The 20,000-nt window shown below is 45.2% G+C and overlaps 1 protein-coding gene across 1 annotated transcript in view; it reads right to left on the reverse strand.

Moving 5' to 3' along the window:
- Nucleotides 1–20,000, reverse strand: part of lcor (ligand dependent nuclear receptor corepressor) — a gene marked incomplete at both ends in the record, with an annotated part of 117,672 nt that overhangs the window by 12,321 nt on the left and 85,351 nt on the right. Inside the window, 2 exons of the mRNA XM_083635965.1 lie at nt 19–510; nt 11,120–11,252. Of these exons, the coding sequence (XP_083492091.1) occupies nt 19–510; nt 11,120–11,252 (625 nt within the window). The remainder of the gene's footprint in view (nt 1–18; nt 511–11,119; nt 11,253–20,000) is intronic.

Raw genomic sequence — 20,000 nt, forward strand, 5'->3', positions numbered from 1 at the left:
GTGCATGCGTGTGCTCACCCTGCTGGCTGGGCTCTGGCTCGGAGTGGTTCTTTTTGACGGTGAGGTCCAGCGGGCCGTCCTGGTCGGCCATGAGAAGCTTGCTGAGGACGGGGTTCTGTGCAGAGGCAGCGGCCGCACCTCCTCCACCCCCTCCTCCACCTCCACCTCCTCCTCCGTTACTGGCCCCCGTGTCGCTGGCGTCCAGGCTGCAGGCGGGGGCCGAGGTGGCGGGGCTGAGGCCCGGTGCGGGCCCCGGGGAGGGGGACGAGGAGGCGGACGAGGCGGGGGAGCTCGGGAGGGCCAGAGGGGCCGGCGGTCCGGGAGGGGAGCCCGGGGCCGGGGCCAGAGGCGCTGCTCTCGGCAGGCTTTGGTCCTTCATGGTGCCGTTGGGCGGGGGCGGGTCGTCCTGAGTAGTTTTTGAGGTATATTCGGCAGCGAACTGGCGGATCATTCGCTGCATGATCTCACGAGCCACTAGAGGGATGTGGGGGTCTGAGAAACTTGGGAGGTCTGCGGGGGAAAACACAACGGAAGAAGAAACACGTTAGCATCCTGTTCTCCAGGAAACCAGCTCATTTTATACATTGACTGTTTTTTTTTCCTATTTTAGTTTTTTAGAACAATTAACATACAGACATTCGGTGTGAAAAATCAAACAATACATGAAAGTAAGCAGATCAAATGGTTTGTCTTATTTAGATCAAGGCCAATAGTCAGATGGTTGCTGTCCATTTAAACGTACTCAGTCTGCTTTATCGTCTATTTTACTCTAAAAATATGGGCATAATTGACTAAATGAACATCATGCTGTATTGAAGAAGACTTGGAACTCGCAATTGAGACCAGCGACTCAGTAGGGGCATTTCCCCATAGACTTCTATACAATCAGACTTCTTATTGCAGCCAGTTGGAGTGGGAGTCCCCGCCCCAGCTGGCCATTAGAAAGAATGCAGGTTTCAGGCACTTCCCATATGGGCTTCATTTTTCATTGCCCCTTGATTTTATCCGATTTTATCCCCACAATGTTATTGTGAAGCTACTGTATACTGAAATAATCCCCACATCTCTCAGAAACAACGATTAATCCTATTGACTCTGGCACCATCACTATGGTGTGCAGGCAGCAGGTCTGTTCTCTCTTGTTTTAACTCTTTTACTCTTAGATAGACTGTGGGGTATCTCTTACCACGTGTCGTAGTGATCTCCATTTCAAAGCAATTTTCATTCTCCAACTAAAGGAGCAATACAGGCTATTAATATGTGGAAACTACAGCAGAATACACAATAGTCCGGCTTGATAATAAATAATGTAGGCTTTAAGACACAGACAATGAACAAAAATGTGATCTACAGAAGATTTTTTTTTTTTTTTTTAATTCAACCGTTATTTAATCAGGAAAACCTAATTGAGAAAGATGCTATTAGATGGACTGAACCACCAGACTGGATGAAGTCAATTATCTCAGAATTGCTCTCAGTTTGAATTTCTGATCATTATTTTATTAAGCAGGGGTGTTCCCTTTATAACATGCAAACCCACCCAACCCCCATGCCCAAAACACACACACACACACACGCATGCACGCACGCACACGCACGCACACACACACACACACACACACACACACACACAGACGCACACACAAACACAGACGCGCGTGCACGCAGGCGCACGCATGCGCGCACACACACACACACACACACGCACACGCACACGCACACGCACACACACACACACACAGACACACACACGCACACACACACACACACACACACACACACACGCCTCCTCAGAGACACTATAAAAATGTAAGGACATAAAAAATGCATCACCAGGCCAGTGTGATCGTCTAATTCAAAAACATTTGAAGAAATCACTCTCAGATCAGAACATTGTTTTTTGCCACGGTGTGAGAACTGAGAATCACCAAAACTGCTCTTTGTGTTATGTAGGATTCCTGTGGCCCACGGGCGCTCTCGTGTCCCGCTGAAGGGTTTCAAAGTAATGTGGGTGTCGGTGTGAGGAAACACAACTTTTTTTCTTGATGAATGAAAAATCGTATAAATTATGTGATGTCTGAAAAATCACATCTATCAGGTCACTTTTAACTGCAACAATATGGGCAATCAATGCGAATAAGAGACTATGGGGGGGAGCACAGATGTCAAAAGCAGAATTCCCATCATCTGCTTCGCCAAAACAAACCATAGCAAACACTGGTCACTGATCTCATTCATTGGTTAATTCACATTGGGCAAAACACTTCCTTGTTTATGCACTAATCTGCCATTGTCCCACATATACTGTTCAATAGTCTATAGGACTTATCGCTTTAAACCAGCAGTTCCATTATTTGGACACTGGGAGGCGCACCGCTGTGCCGACCCCAAATCCCCCAAACAATAGATTATTTCACAAATCTAATCCTGAAGCTATGCTGAAATAATCCCAAAATCACATCCATACAGCACTTAATCCTTCCTATTGAGCACGGTGAGGGTTTCCATGGTGTGGCTGTGCTCCATGTTTTTCTCCCTTGTTTTAACTCCATCTCCTGTCCTGCAATGCTTCTTAAAGGAACACTCTGCCCATTTTCAACCAGCTTTGTATCATTAGAACATCAGTAGTATATCAGAAAACTGTAAACGGTTTTGAAGTCTGTCATTTAATTTGACAGTTATTGAGTGTTAAAGTGTGGACCAGTGACATATCACTGGTCCACACTAACTCAAATGAATAACTCATTAGCTCAAATCAACTCTCAATAACTGTCAAACTAGATGAATGATGAATAGTTTGACAGTTATTGAGAGTTGATTTGAGTTAATGAGTTATTCATTTGAGTTAGTGTGGACCGTCACTGGTCCACACTTTAACACTCAATAACTGTCAAATTAAATGACAGACTTCAAAACCGTTTACAGTTTTCTGATATACTATTGATGTTCTAATGATACAAAGCTGGTTGAAAATGGGCGGAGTGTTCCTTTAAGTTTTTTTCCCCCACTATTATTTGATTATTTTTCACTTCACTTCACTTCACTCATCGAGCTACACAAGTGACTTCGAAAATACTGCAGGACAAAAATGGTGCTAATTTTAGGCGTGAGGACAAGCTGTTGACACACGAAAGACGAAGCCGCGGTGAAATCTACGGCTGTTTTGAATTTTAGACTTCAAATATGGAGCGAGCGACATGGCGTCAGATTTTGATCAAACATTAAAAAAAACCTGAGATCTCAAGCCGACAAAAACAAAATACAAAGCAGTTTTATTACTGCGGGGTTTTCTTAGCGTGGTGATTACCTCGTCGCCAGACGTGGGATGTTCTGCTCTAATTAGCTGCGCATTGTCAAATGTGACTTGTGATCCCGTTTGATCGCACCTCTTCACAACGCGGTGCGATCATAACACAACACGGTGCGATCCACGCCAGTAAGAGACCGAGTTGATTGCGTTGTCGACATGGCAATACAAGACTATTGTTCTGTGCCGATGGAAGTCCTAAATACGGGGCAAGGCGTTGCTGTGACGTTCCCAGATTCACGACGTTACACTCCAGCGTCTTCATGTGTGTTGCAGCGCAGAGAGACACTAGCAGGGCTTATTGAGCTGGAAATTAGATGATGGCAAAAAAAAATCATAATCACGATTATTTTTGGACTGATGATGAGATCGCGATTATTTAACGCGATGACTCATTGTCTTTGGTAACATCATGCATTTATTGAAATTGGGGGGGGGGGGGGGGGGGGGGGCTGGGGGGACATGTCTTTTTAATACTGGATTTCTTTTCACTTTAAATATAATTGAAGTGGAAAAACAAATCAATAAATGAAAATAAAAGTATTTTTTGATAAATAAATAAATAGGCTAACTAAAATAAATAATATAAAAATAATAATTGGGTTTATCTCCATTATCTTGTTTTCATAATTGTGGGAATTGAAAATTGTAATTGAGATTAAAATGTGATTAATTGAGCAGCCTATAGTGTCAGTTTGGGCAGGTGAGGTTTTGGCGCCTGGACTCTGGGAAACAGCTGTTGCGTAACGCTGCAGGCCGGTGCAAAGGTGCACGGGGGCTCCCGCCTCTCCTGAACAAAGCCCAGCGCTCTGGCAGGGAGGCCGCTTTTTAGACAAACATTTCCTTCAGGGTGTCCGCCCTGTGTGAGTGTGTGTGTGTGTGTGTGTGTGTGTGTGTGTGTGTGTGTGTGTGTGTGTGTGTGTGTGTGTGTGTGTGTGTGTGTGTGTGTGTGTGTGTGTGTGTGTGTGTGTGTGTGTGTGTGTGTGTGTGTGTGTGTGTGTGTGTGTGTGTGTGTCGTCATGTCGGGGCCTGTGTGACTGTTGGTCCGTCTATATATAGCAGCTCCAGAGGCAGATTGATTAGGAGCGGCATTGATTGGACCGACATCTGCTTCCTCCCTCCCATGGCTTCCCTAATCCAGCCTGAAACCACACAGCAGCTCCCTGTCTGTCTGTCTGTCTGTACAGTATGTCTGTCTGTCTGTCTGTCTGTCTGTACAGTATGTCTGTCTGTCTGTCTGTCTGTCTGTCTGTCTGTCTGTCTGTCTGTCTGTACAGTATGTCTGTCTGTCTGTCTGTCTGTCTGTCTGTCTGTACAGTATGTCTGTCTGTCTGTCTGTCTGTCTGTCTGTCTGTGTGTCTGTCTGTCTGCCTGCCTGTCTGTCTGTCTGTCTGTGTGTCTGTCTGTCTGCCTGTCTGTCTGTCTGTCTGTCTGCCTGCCTGTCTGCCTGCCTGTCTGTCTGTCTGTCTGTCTGTCTCTCTCTGTCTGTCTGTCTGTCTGCCTGCCTGCCTGCCTGCCTGTCTGTCTGTCTGTCTGTCTGTCTGTCTGTCTGTCTGTCTGTCTGTCTGTCTGTCTGACCTGTCTGTCTGTGTGTCTGTCTGTCTGTCTGTCTGCATGTCTGTCTGTCTGTCTGCCTGTCTGTCTGTCTGTCTGTCTGTCTGCATGCCTGTCTGTCTGTCTGCCTGTCTGTCTGTCTGCCTGTCTGCCTGCCTGCCTGTCTGTCTGCCTGCCTGTCTGTCTGACTGGCTGTCTGTCTGTCTGCCTGTCTCTCTGTCTGTCTGTCTGTCTGTCTGTCTGTCTGTCTGTCTGTCTGTCTGCCTGTCTGTCTGTCTGTCTGTCTGTCTGTCTGTCTGTCTGTCTGTCTGTCTGTCTGTCTGAAAGCGCAAATGAACTCTGGGGCGGAACAAACAAGCGAACTCTGGTCCGCTTGAAAACGTGGGTCTCGGTTCGCTTCCAAGTGAAACCTGGAACGTTTCGTTTATGGCGTGAAAGCAAACCGGAAACGGCAGTGCATCATGAGTAGAAGGAAGCAAAAGAAACACTGCGGCGCGCACACGTGTACAGTACTGATTTTGTCTTAAACTGCTGTATCGCCGACAGTGTTGGTGTGCAACAATCCGAAAGTCTGACTAACATTGAACTTGACTAGGTGTCACTTTTTTCTCTGAGGATATCTCACGTTGGACTGAAATGTGTCACAATTCATTTCGACCTCTCCACTGGCGACTATGCATTTTGGACATTTTTCGGCCCATTCCCACTGAGTCTGCCTCAGGCGGTCAGGAAACTGTCTCTTCACATTTTCAGCAGTGTCAGCAGTCATTAGCCGCTCTACAAGCAGAGGTGGAAATATGTTTACTCTGGTACAAGAACCGCTCCTTCAGTTAAAGGCTGTTGAAGTCAGGATGCAAAAAACACGAAAATAAGTACAAGAAGAGGGAAAAAAACTCACTGCCATCATTTTGAACTATATGAGGGATCAGCCGAGCAGCATTTTAGTAAACAAACCGCGTCACTGGGTGGCAACGGCAATGGAACCCTATGGAGCGTGAGCTTTGGGAGGCTTGAGTGTCTGACTCTAGCCGGCTGACTTTGTTTACATTTAAAAAACTGCGACAGTTCACACAACTTTAACACAACATGCATATATTATACATCAAACTCTTGTGCTACTTCTGCTCTCACTCAGAATGTCAAAATATAAGCGATGTGATGTATAGTTTTTGAGATATTAACGTTTGTTTGGCACAACTCATACTAATAACTGCCACGGAGTTCCGCATTTCTGGGTGGCAAGTGACATCGCGCTGATTCGTCCTATAGACGGTTTTAACTTGACAACAAAAACATTCTAAATTAAACCCCCGCTCACTTCCTGTTGCAGTGTTTGCTATGGACAAAAGAAAAAGAAACATTCAAGTGCAGGACTGACCATTCCGTGAAAACCGTCTATAGCTATGAGTTGCTATGGGGATGACATGTGACCAACGTCCTGGAACTCTTTAAAAAACACATCTAGATGCACCAGTTATCAGTGCTGGCGCATCTCTAATTTGCCATTTCTTAGCAAATCCTTGAAAAACGAGTATATATGTGATGTAACCTCAATCCAATCTGGCTTCCAAGCCCACTATACTGCCCTCCAAATCCAAACCGCAGTAACTACCATTTTTCTCAGTTTCATTGTTAGCGTAGTTACTGCGGTTAGGATTTGTAGGGCAGTATTATAGCACAACAACAGCACTGATATTCAGGGAAGCTTTCTATCTTTATATGTATCAAATTCACCCTGGTGGTACATTTGATACAGATGATACTGCTGCACACCGGTAGACAGGTTGGAAAACTGGGTCGGCCTCTCTGGCCCACTTCTTAACTGGTTTAGAGTCTACCTGCAGGCACAAATGTCTTTGTCTCAATTGGGGGAAACTGTAACTCTGAAAAAGGAATATTACGTGCGGTGTCCCCCAGGGATCGATCCGTGGCCCCCTTTTATTCAATTTACATATGCTTCCACTTGGACAATTTATTCAAAAACACATCCAGACACACACCTTTCCATGTCACTCTCCACCAGTGACTTAGGTCCTGTGACTTCACTGGTTCACTGTACCTAAACTGGATTACTTATCTCACAATTGAGATAAATACTTATTCTATGTGCTAAGGCTCAGAGCTTTGGCTGTCTGTCTGTCTGTCTGTCTGTCTGTCTGTCACTGAGGTAAATAACACTAGGAGGAGGAGAGGGCTGGGCTTATGTAGGTATGGATGCCTAGCTGCCATTTTCGAGTTGCGCTTTGCAAATACAGGATAATGTTTAAATACAGAAAGTTAAATTTTTCTTTTACAGGGACATTACAAGGCCATTTTTTATTTTTTTACCTGCATTTTGCCCCCAGCCCCCGCTAATTTCCTACCCTGGTATGATCTTAGATGGTGATATTTATAGACATGTCAATTATGTCATTAGTTCAGTGTCACTGCCTGATGTCGAAAGGGGGGTCAGCTCGCCATTCCGAAGTGTCGGCATTCCAATCATTGACTTCTATGCTTTCGGAGAGGCGGCCCTTTTTATCTCCAAAAAATGTTTCGCCGAGAGGTTAGGTTCTGGGGGAGGTTAGGCTTAGGCGTGGGGGGTGGGAGAGGTTAGGTTTAGGGTTAGGGTCTGGGGGAGGGTTCTTTCGCAATGGCGAGACAGATCTCAATTTTGTCGGAATGCCGGTATTTCGGAGTGCCGACATTTCGGAATGCCGAGGTGTCCCCGTCGAAAGGAGTTCCCTCGCGTTCACCGGTACGGCTGCGAACAGACCGACACTCGTGTAATCTGTCAGACGGATGCGGGATACGACCAAAATACAACAGGTGGGTATTTTTCCCGCCCCGCTTATATCGCCCATCTATTAACATGGGCGAGAGAGTCTGTTCTGGCAGTTTTACCGGATCCGCACGGAACCGTAATGCATCTGGTGTACATTGGGTCACCATTCACATCTATTGTTTAGGCGAACGCTGCAACAGTGTTTTGCAACAGTGTTTTGCTGTGAAACTCCAGGAACGTTTTGTGGAGTAAAAAACGTCACCTGTCCTTCCACCGGCATGGGACTGAGGAGATAAGCCGGGTAGATAAGCTGGGGGATCAAACCACCAGTCTTCTGAGTAGTGGACGACCCTCTCTACCTGCTGAGCCAAAAGGTGTCCAAAAAAGTGTGTCTCTCTTCGCCCCTGCATCGACTACAGAGGTCTCCGTCCGCGCCAAGTGTGTTCATTCCTTTGTTAGCAGGAGAGTAGACTACTGCACAGCCCTCTTCCCTCTGAAAAACTGTAGACTTTGAAAATCCTGGACATCGTCAAATCAACTTCAGAGTCTATGACAACAACCCCATAAATGTATTAAAAAGTCAAGACCTCAATTACAGACCAACATCAGGTGCTAGCTGTGTCAGCAAATAAGTCTTCATTAAATCATCATTGCCAAGGCCCTATCTTCCCAAAAGCGCTAATTTAGCGTTTGCGCTCGTTTAACGCCGCACGCAATGCAAATTGGGGGTGGACACAAGCGCATGCCTGTGATAATTGTACTGGGCATTGGCTGCCACAAGCCAAAGCAGGCGTTTCAGTGCTAAAATGTGGTGATAAATGGCATTATGCTATCGTCAGCAGCGCACAATTACTTTGCTCTAAGATCTTTGAAAAGGACCTCTTACGCACAAATACCTGCTGCGCTGGGTTGCACACCATAATCTCTGTGCAGCGCAGCGCAGTGCAAGTAAAATCCCTTTTGGATATGTCATTACGCACAGCCTTGCCACGCCAGGACATCAAATTATGCTGCTAAAATTGGGTATTAGCAGATAATTCAGTGAGGCAATCAACTATAACTCACTGAGAAACTTTTATCACATCGCAAAGAGGGAAATGAATTGAGAAAACTTGTTGGACAATGGACATAGGCTATTTACCTTCATAACCCGGAGGGTCGTTGGCACCACAGACGATCTGTCAATAAGCTCTCTCTGTCCTCGCACGAGTGAGTACACTCTATTACGCATGGAGAGAATTACAGCATATTGCATGCCTCGCGCAAACAGCCATTGCGAGAGGGGAATCTGATTGGTTATGATTGATGTAATGCCCAGCATTGCCTGGCCACACCCGTGAATAATTCTGGTAGTTAAGACCGCCCAAATCCCGTTTGCGCAGGCATTTTGGGGCGCAGATGATTTTGGCACGGCTCTAATTTGCGCTTGCGACAGGTGGCGTGAACGTTTGCGCACCCCGCCGAGAATTGCATCCCCAACATATTTCGGGGCTGTTTTAACTTAGAAATCAGGGAGGTCACGTCTACCAGACAATTATATCACTTTTAAACAGTTACACTTTTGTATAAATCATTACAAGTATATGCTCCCGTGAGGTGGTGGGGATGCTTTTTTTTGCTGCTGGGCGGGGGAGCAAAACTTGGCAGAACACCTGGCGGACGGCGCAAGGCGGACTGCTATCTTCCCTGCCTTGAGACACGCGCAAACAGGTGCGCAAGCGCTATTAGGGGATAGCGCCTGTCGGCAGATAGGGCCCAGAGACTCCACTTAACAAGTTGAACTGTTCATCGACGGTGGCGCTATAGTTTGCAGAGTTCCTTCTTAGTTTTGAATAAGTTTTATGGAAATACTGTTGACCTTTCTTCTCCTCCTCTTACAAGAACACCTTGATTTGTGGACGCGCTCAGCCTGCACATTATGTAAAGTGGCTTCCTATTCCACCTCCATCAAATATCATCTCGGCATCAAATCCTGGCTTGAAAAATACATCTTTTCTCCCTGGCTGTTATTATTTCTGTACAGAGTGCTTCTGTATGATACACTGTCATTCTCGGGACAAAGAGACATCTGTTGGAAGAGCTCGGTGAGTTCACCTCTTGACCTCGTCCCTGTTGGTTGCTGTTGGAGATGGAGGATTTGAAGTTTACTGCTGCGCGCTGTAAGTCGCTGTGTGGATACACAACAGCTAAAGGTTTATCATGAGCAGTGTTGGGGAAGTTACTCAGTAAATTTAATTGGTTACGTATTACTTATAACTCCTTTAAAAAGTAATACAATTACTTTACTTATTGGCATCAAAAGTAAATCGTTTTATACCATGGTCTGGGTGAATGATTGATTCTGATTTGGCTGCAAGGTGTCGATTATTTTCTGATAATGTCATAATAATAATAATAATAATGTTCATTCATCAATGTGCTGCGTCTCAGCCCGTATAGAGGATTTTACAGCAAAGCGATTCTGCTCTACTGCCGTTAAGGCTTAATATGGCACTTTTATAAGTATAAAAAAAAAGATAGTCAAAATAAACATTTACATTACCCCTGTGTGCTCAGTTTATCAAAAATAACAGCTATTTATTAATCTGATTTTCGTTTTCGGAGATCTGAAGGACCAGGACGAGGCGGTCCCCTCAGCTGACAGAAGCCGGGCTGCGAGCAGCACGGCTGGGGGAAACATAGCGTTGTCATACCGGGGAGAAAACAACCAAATTAAGTGATTTGTTCAGCTCTGTGGTGATTAGCTAATGTCTCTGTGGCATTTCCATTATGATGTATTTCCTTTTGGAAGATAAATGCTCTCACAGATGAAATCTAAAGCCTTGTAGTTAAAAAAAAAACACTGTTTCCCAAATGGAGTTTGGTGGCGGGTTCTGCTAGCCACACTTGATATAAGGATTTATCAAAACATCTATGGAGAAAATGAATGGGGGATTGTCTCATAGAACGAGAGCTGTGAAAAAGTGGGCGGTGACTGTTGAGCTCAATTACATCCTGTTGCTAACTGGTGTCCAAGGTTTGTCCTATTTACTGGAGCAGTGAACGACGTTTCCATTGCATGAGAAGATGACGGGATGGTAATGACTGTGCCAGGTATTAGCCGGTTGCTCATGTGTTACCAGGATCATGACATTACTGTGTCTGACTCTTTTGTTAAATTTCCTGATATGCCCTGATTTAACCTGATATGCCCTGATTTAACCTGATATGCACTGATTTAACCTGATATGCACTGATTTAACCTGATATGCACTGATTTAACCTGATTTAACCTGATATGCCCTGATTTAACCTGACTGAAATACACCTTTAAAAACCCCACGATGTTCCAGAAGCTCCCAACATGCCTAATAAGTCACCATATTACTTTCGGCTGTGTGTGCGTGCATGCGTGTGTGTGCGTGTGTGTGTGTGTGTGTGCGTGCATGCGTGCGTGCGTGTGTGTGTGTGTGTGTGCGTGCGTGCATGCGTGTGTGTTTGTATCCCATAATCACCTTTTCTGTGGAACACAGCATTGAGGAAGTCTTGGGCCTGTCTCTCCAGCCGGCTGATCTGAGACTGTTCCTGTTTGTAGTCGTCGCACTCTGACAGCACCTGGCTGCTGCCACCGTTCCCCACCGCGTGCTCCTACGCACACGCACACGCACACACACACACACACACACACACACACACACACACACACACACACACACACACACACACACACACATAGATCAAAAAACAACATCCGACTCACTAGCACTCAGGACTCAGCAGGACTTGATATGTGTAGCAGCTCACCAACTTGGATCAAAGGACAGGGACAGAGCCTCAATTTCACCCATTGATTTTGTCCATCAAACAAAACATGTTTTGATGTTGTTTTTTTGAAGTCCATGTTTTTGGGGTTTGGCACCACACTAAAGGGCTAATAATGTACACCGCCTCCGGAACAGATGCGGTACGGCTCGGGTACGGCTGCGAACAGACCCACTCTCATGTAATCTGTCGGACGGACGCGGGAAAAATAGAACGGGTGCGTAATTTTTCCGTATTTTTTTTTTTCCCCCGTAATTTTTCCGTACAGTATCGGCCATCAATTAACATGGGCCGAGAGTCGATCCGTCAGTTTTACCGGATCCGCAACGCAGCCGTAACACATCTGGTGTACATCGCCTGTAAGAGTTTCATTCTGGGAGAGTGCGTCCAACTCCACTGTAAAGACACAGATCAGTAAGAAAAAGGTCCATCCTGTAAAGCATTCACACACAGTCACGCAAGTCCATCTACATTAGCTCTATAGTGTCATCTAATGTGTTCATGTCTATATATGAACACATTAGAGATTGCAATAATGAACTGCGTTGGCTACATTATGTCTACATTATACACAATCTGGGAATCCATCCGGTAAAAGAAATAATGTATTTTTAATATTTTCTATTTATATATATTTTTTTCTTCATGCAAATGGAAAATCTGTCTTGAGAGATGACATGAATGATAGGAATGACGATGCTTTTTAAAGGATATTGGGTGCAGCATATTAAGATATATATTAAGATACTCTCTCACTCTTCAGATCATCAATTAGATGTGGAGACAGCTGTGATGGTAAGAACAGGAGAGTGACACACACAGACACACACACACACACACACACACACACACACACACACACACACACACACTGTATATATATATATATATATATATATATATATATATATATATATATATATATATATATATATATATATATATATATATATATATATATATATATATATATACACACTGTATATATATATGGTAAGAACAGGAGAGTGACTTATTCCAGTGGAGGAAAAGTGACAGTTGCCTCTTTTACTCAAAACACATCATGTCTTGCGGCTGCATTGCATTCTGGTCTATTGAGGCTACCGTGGGAGGAGGAGAAGCTACTGTGGTACAGTGTCTCCCAGGGGTACCTCTGCCTCTAGTCTGGCCCCAAACGTCCTTGTAGCTGCTATGGAGATACTCTGTCTCAATGCGATGTCACAACAACATGGATCCAGAAATCCAAGGCAGATCAACAACAATGTTTTTTTCTTCTTCTTTAAAGTGATCATCTCAAATATTTTCCTGTAAATACATGTCTGTTAAGTCACTATCTATCTGATAGTGAGTTAGCACAATGGTGATTGAGCCTATGGTCCATTGATGGAAGGCGTTGCATTTTCAGTATTTTATGAACTGGGTGTCTGTGGTGAAACAGAGGATACAACTGTTTGGATCTCGCCCGCAATTACCCCTCCTCACCACAGGTGTTGCCAAAGAGAACGGAACTGAAATCTTCCAGATCATCACTTTAACCATTTTGCAAATTCCATAGTTGTCCAAATTGCTACATTTTTAGAGTCCATACTCTGGGTACAGGTGGACGTTGAAAGCAGGCCGCTGGTACGCATTGTCGACATCTAACGGTGCTTGTCCACAAGCCTTCATTTCACGTGGGGGACCCGCCCCGCCTCGCTCCAAATTCAACGTCTCACTTCCCAGAATTCAAGGTCACGTGACGAGCGGTCATGTGACTACCGTGCCCGCCCCGTTGCTTCATGATGGGAGGGGGGGTGACCTTTCTCTTCAGGAAGTGACGACAAGAGCTCCTGACTGAACGCAGGTAGCCTATGTGTGGACTTGGGAGTGAGAAACATGTTTTCACTACATGGGAATGGCCACTCCCTTCTGTCCACACACACACACACACACACACACACACACACACACACACACACACTGTCCCCACCCACAGTGTTATGAAACAAACCCATTGACTGGGCATTGGAATTGAGCCTCTGAATAGGGAAGAGGATTAACGGCCCTGTTAGCGTTCACTGCGGTTGTCAGTTGTAATGAGTTTACTGCCATTGTCTTTGGAACAATAAAAAGGAAATTTGTGTGTGGTGTGTGTGTGTGTGTGTGCACGCGTGTGTTGCGGGGAGGGGGGGCTGGGTCTGTTTGCCAGCCATGAAACAAAAACAGAGATGAGAGACAGCGTCTTTAAGGCCTGCCTCTCTTCATCGTACCCCCCCCCCTCTCTCCTCTCTCTCTCTCTCCTTTCTCTCCCTCTATCCATCCTCTCTCTCTCTCCCTCCTCTCTCTCTCTCTATCCAACCTCTCTCTCTCTCTATCCATCCATTCTCTCTCTTTATCCCTCCTCTCTCCCTCTATCCCTCTTCTCTCCCTCCCCGTCCTCTCTCTCCCTCCTCTCTCCCTCCTCTCTCCCTCTATCCCTCTTCTCTCCCTCCCCGTCCTCTCTCTCCCCCCTCTCTCCCTCCTCTCTCTCCCTCCTCTCTCTCCCTCTATCCAACCTCTCTCTCTATCCATCCTCTCTTTATCCCTCCGCTCTCCCTCCCCCTCCTCTCTCTCTCTCTACCCCTCTCTCCCTCCGCTCTCTCTCTCTCCTCTCTCCCTCCTCTCTCTCTCTCTCTCTCTCTCCTCTCTTTCTCTCTCTCTCTCTCTCTCTCTCTCTGCTGACAGTTTGCATGGCTTCAGATCAATGAATCAATGGTTTGCGCCCAGTGTAGATCCTCTGGCATTTTTACAAACAAGCAGAGGGAAATAACAGAGAGAGAGAGAGAGAGAGAGAGAGAGATTTTCCAAAGCCTAATAGATACAAACAAAATGTATTAGGCGAGGAGAGCAATGTAATTACAGTAATATTGTTGTCAATGTCGTCTATTTGTGTCACAATTTGTAGACTAAGAGTAGCTGGGGTGAATATTGAGCGGCTGATTAGACCTTGCTTCATCTGAGTTTAATTGATTTTGCGGCTGTGATTGGTTTGGATTCTTCTTGCTCGGCTGTGATTGGTTTGGATTCTTCTTGCTCGGCTGTGATTGGTTTGGATTCTTCTTGCTCGGCTGTGATTGGTTTGGATTCTTCTTGCTCGGCTGTGATTGGTTTGGATTATTCTTGCGCGGCTGTGATTGGTTTGGATTATTCTTGCTCGGCTGTGATTGGTTTGGATTATTCTTGCTCGGCTGTGATTGGTTTGGATTATTCTTGCTCGGCTGTGATTGGTTTGGATTCTTCTTGCTCGGCTGTGATTGGTTTGGATTATTCTTGCTCGGCTGTGATTGGTTTGGATTCTTCTTGCTCGGCTGTGATTGGTTTGGATTCTTCTTGCTCGGCTGTGATTGGTTTGGATTATTCTTGCTCGGCTGTGATTGGTTTGGATTCTTCTTGCTCTGTTCAAGGTCTTATCTGTAATGACTGCATTACATGCATGGCTTTTTATTTGTAATGTGGACATTCGAGACACATTCCTGCTGCTGACGTCCACCAGTGGTTTAGCAACACACACACACACACACACACGCACGCACGCACGCACACACACACACACACACACACACACACACACACACACACACACACACACACACACACACACACACACACACACACACAGCATGGATCTAGCAGAGCAGAGAGACAGACAGACAGACAGACAGACAGATGAGTGGACTGAAATAGAGAGAGAGAGAGAGAGAGAGAGAGAGAGAGAGAGAGAGAGAGAGAGAGAGAGAGAGAGTGTGTGTGTGTGTGTGTGTGTGAATGGCAATATTGTTGTTCTATTCATGCCAATAAAGCAAATTGAATTGAGTTGAATTGAATAGAGAGGCAAAGTGAACGTCACTTCCTGCTTCCGCACTGTACAGGAGATTTCCATCCGCCATTTATTTTCCCATAGACATTTCGTAAAATGCTTTTAAAAATACTTTCACTTGTTCAAACCAAATGGTTCAGCTATTTATATTTTTAGAAACTATAGAATATTTCACTCAGACCAAAACGTAAAAAAAATAAAAATTGCCTGTTTAAAGAAAAAACATTTTCGATGTTGTTTTTTTAACACGTTCACTGCCATTGACGAGATATCTCGGCTTACAGAATCCAACGGTTGACTGCCAATGACGAGATATCTCGGCTTAAATTTTTTTTTTTTTTTTTTGACGGTGGGACGTGGATCAACGCTCCCCACGTCTCCTATAAAAATATTGGAGCCACCGAACGTGTACAACCCATTCCACCGACCCACTAAGTGGCGACAGTGTTCTCCAGACTAGAGGAAGGCAAGCAAAAAGCAGTGTGAGGAAGCCATTCTCATGAAAATGGATTGGCGAAAACGCTTTCACTTTCGCGCTTGGGAGCTGGCGGTGGGGTTTTGCAAATTTGCATAATAGATTACGGGTGGTACACACTTTGAAACACGCAGCATAAATAAGACCAGAATCGCAAAAGCTTCATCAAAGCTCTCAACACAAACCCCAAGAAACGAGCGAGACCATCCAGACTTGCCCAGCGGCCGCCAGCAGACAGGCACAGCAGCAGCAAAGCAGTGAGCCTGGTGACGCGAGGTTACAGCAGCAACAGAAACGAGCTTGTGACACGCCCGCTGCAGCCAAGAAGAACACACATGGAGGGAGGAGTTTGAAGGAGAGGGGTGTTTCCTGCTGTTATGGAGGAAATTACTGTTCAAAACTATTGTTTAGCTGTCTGACGTCTTACTGATGCCAAAAATGAATGGTTAAAGTGACTGTTCTATCGAATTTCACAAAAAGCCGTTTATCTCAGAATAAATTTTCAGACGCTGAAACCATGCTGTATTCAACTGCTAATGCTTACATAAGTACTAACTCTACAAACTAACTCTTTTAGACAGAGAAAGCACACATTCTATTAGTTCTTTTGAGATATTGTGTGTTCACAAAATCCTAACAGAAACGAATCCTCGGCTCTTGAAAGATGAGCCAGAATCCTCAAAAAAAAACCTTGGCAGAAGCTAACTACAGTATTGAAAAACGGCTGGCAGTGAATGTGTTAAGTTTTGGTCCGAGTGAAATGTTCTAATATGGTCTCTGCCGATTCAAAATATAGCTGAATCGCTTGGTTTGACCAAGTAAAAAAAAAAGTATGTCATTTTACGAATGGCGGGTGAAAATCTGTGGTACCATGCTGAAGCAGGAAGTGACGTTGACTTTGGCTCTCTATTGAGAGAGACAGACAGAGGATTGGGTTTCCATCCAAATGCATCAAAAATCTTCCCCAAATTTTCAGAAAGTCGGCAAAAGAAAATTTGAAATTCTGCACGTTTCCCTCCGCGCCCCTTATGCCAATATTAATAATACAGTAACTGGTGTTATGTATTAATAATACAGTTAGCTACAGGTGTTATGTAGAACTAGAAACAGAGCGCGCTGCGACCGCTCCTTTCTAGCCTACCGTGCCTCATCCTCATCCTCCTTCCCCTCGTCTTCCTCATCGCTCCTTTCTAGCCTTCCTCATTTGGGACATTTTGCATATGTCAAGTGTGCCTGTGCAATAAAGCACTTCCAGTTCCATTATGACGGACAACAAGTGTTGTTGTCTCATCCTTGCTTTTTAGCATCCTTGCCTCTCTTGCAGCGAGACCCGGCACTACTCTGCCTCTGATTGGGTTGGGTTTAGGCAATGAAGACTGACGATTGGTTAAGGGTAGGGCAAAATATGTCATGTGCTGACGAAGTCACATCAGCAACGAACTTTGAAAGATGGCAGAGCCAGAGGGAGCCACTGGCAGTGATGAAGAAGACGTTCAGGTTTTATTGTCTGTTTTTGAATATTGTGCCAGTGAGAGATTCAGTGTGTTTTATAATATACCGTAATTTCCGCACTATAAGGCGCACCTGAGTATAAGCCGCAGCAGCAAAATTGACTGTTTGTTACATATATAAGGCGCACCGGACTATAAGCCGCAGGTGTTTTAATGTTTAATTACCATATGTAAGGGTTTGTGCACAGAGGGGATTGTCGGGAAAGAGATGGCTGTTTGAGGAAGCTCCCATTTATTAACATTTCAACAAAACAACATAACACAACACCACCTGTGTTTTTTTTACAGTGCACACAGTGTCCGCGGTGTGGTGAAAAGAGGGCAAGAGAGGAAATTAAAACAGAAGTGGATTTATAGTTAGAAAGAGTGCTAAAGAAGAGAGAATTCCGTTTTTTATTTTTTTATTTTAGTTACTCACAGTACTATTGACCAGTCCAACTCAAAAGATATTCGGCAGTTTCACTTTGAGCTCTTGTTCCGCCGCTGTCCATCAATGGTTATGACGAGTCTCGCTGGGTACAGTACGCCAAAGCGATATCCATTGACTTTAACCTTTTCGATGATGCTGTTGTATGTTGCGCGTTTCTGTTGCACCAACAGAGGTCCTGCCGGACGAAAAAGCGCGTACCCTCCCAGGTGAGGGGCTTCTTCCCCGCAGCCTGGAGGATGAGTTGACGGTCGGGCCAGCGGAGTAGGCGGATGAAGATGGCCCTCGGTGGCAGGCCGGGGTCTGGACGTGGCCGAGGCGCCCGGTGTGCCCTGTCCACCTCTGGTGGTTTCTCGCCTTCCTTCAGGTGCAGGATGTAACACAGGATTTTGCCAAGGAAAGCGTCCATGTCACCAATCTCAGCTCCCTCTTTTACATTGATCAGGCGAATGTTATTTTGTTATTTCTTTTACTCCTGCTGATTAAGTCATCAACCTGCGTGTGCAGGGTTTCGATTTGTTTTTGCATTTTATCCATTTTCGGACTCACTGTGTTGTTTTTGTCCTCCAGTGCGCTGATGCGCTTTTCCGCATTAGAAACTCTGTTCACGGTTGCCTTATTTTCTTTAGTGAGTGAGTGGATGGACTTCTGCACGTTTTCAAACTTGTTTTCAAGCTGCTCAAACCTCTGAGCGATGTCGGACTTAATCGATAGTGTTTCACGGAGTAAAAGTTTAGCCCAAGCCGGTGTATCTCCAGCCTCCAGCAGGTGAGTCATTTCCTCATTCATGGCGGTGATTGCTTCGTCTTTTTCTTTCTGCTTACTGGTTTTCAGTCTTGTGCTTCTTCCAGCAGACATTCGCCCCACTCTTTAAAGTTATTCAGTTGGTTCTGGTCACCTTATTCATTTTAGATCAGATCGCTAAAACATATTGTTTGGTCTGGTGTAGCAGCTGTCTAGCTGAGCGCCATGTTCACCGTGCGATCACGTGATGCCGGTTGATTTCCGCCAAATGATGTGCAGATGAAGCTGTGTAACCTGTAAAATCCATAGATTTTGGAGGTCCCCGAGTGGCCGTTTGCTGAAAAAATCCATAGATAAGCCGCACCGTTATATAAGCCGCAGGGCCGAAAAATGGGGAAAAAGTCGCGGCTTATAGTGCGGAAATTACGGTAATAAACAATCAAAATTAGATTTTTTTTTTGCCTGCCTATTTGTTTGGTGGAAAGTTGTTCTTTGACATGAAGTTGATTCAATGTGAGAAAAAAATTAGCTTTGATGTAGCAAGCTGCTTTTGTCAGACAGACAGACAGACAGACAGACAGACAGACAGACAGACATGCAGACAGACACACATGCAGGCAGCCAGACAGACAGACAGACAGACAGACAGACAGACATGCAGGCAGACAGCCAGCCAGCCAGCCAGACAGCCAGCCAGCCAGCCAGACAGACAGACAGACAGACAGACAGACAGACAGACAGACAGACATGCAGACAGACAGACAGCCAGACAGACAGACATGCAGACAGACAGACATGCAGGCAGACAGACAGACAGACAGACAGACAGACAGACAGACAACTTGGGCAACATGTGCACATGTACGTCATGCCCATAAAGCTTTTTGAATTGAATTGAAATGAATGAGATGAGAGAGAGAGAGAGAGAGACACACACACACACACACACAGAGAGAGAGAGACAGATGGGGGTCGAGGGGGGGCGAGGATGTTTTCAGGAGACAGATGGCCGACCTCGTCAACAAACAAGTGATGGTCTGAGGGAAGGACACGCCCCCTCCTAACTCCCCCCCCCCCCCCCCCCCCCCCCCGTCCTGCTCGCTCGCTCACTCACACCCCCAAAACAAAGGAGGGGATTCCCCTCACCACCCATCCAGCACCCACAAATCAAGCCGAGGTTACAGGGTGAGCAGAGCACCACACTCAGAGACAACAACACAAGACAAACAGCACGAGCACATACACTCACTCACATTATTCTCTTTTTGGGTAAATATCCAATAAATAGGCCAATATCAAAATGAATCTTCATTCATTCTACTTGCAAGGGAATTTGCAGAAAAAGTCACATTTCATACTTTTTTTGTAAGAGCTTTTTAATGCTACCTGGGATGAATCCAAAATAAAGGACCACGCTGGAAAAAGCTTTCATGAATAATAAGAATAAGAACAGGAGATTAATTGTTTATTAGTTAGTTTATTTAGATACTTTAATTTTCAGATCGTTTAAGGAGCCGTCGGAGCACACCAAAGAGCCGTTTTGTTAGAGAAAAGATAGACACTGAATGGTCTATTTTCTGTG

Source organism: Poromitra crassiceps, assembly GCF_964638095.1.
Source record: "Poromitra crassiceps genome assembly, chromosome: 4".
Taxonomy (NCBI): Eukaryota; Metazoa; Chordata; class Actinopteri; order Beryciformes; family Melamphaidae; genus Poromitra; species Poromitra crassiceps.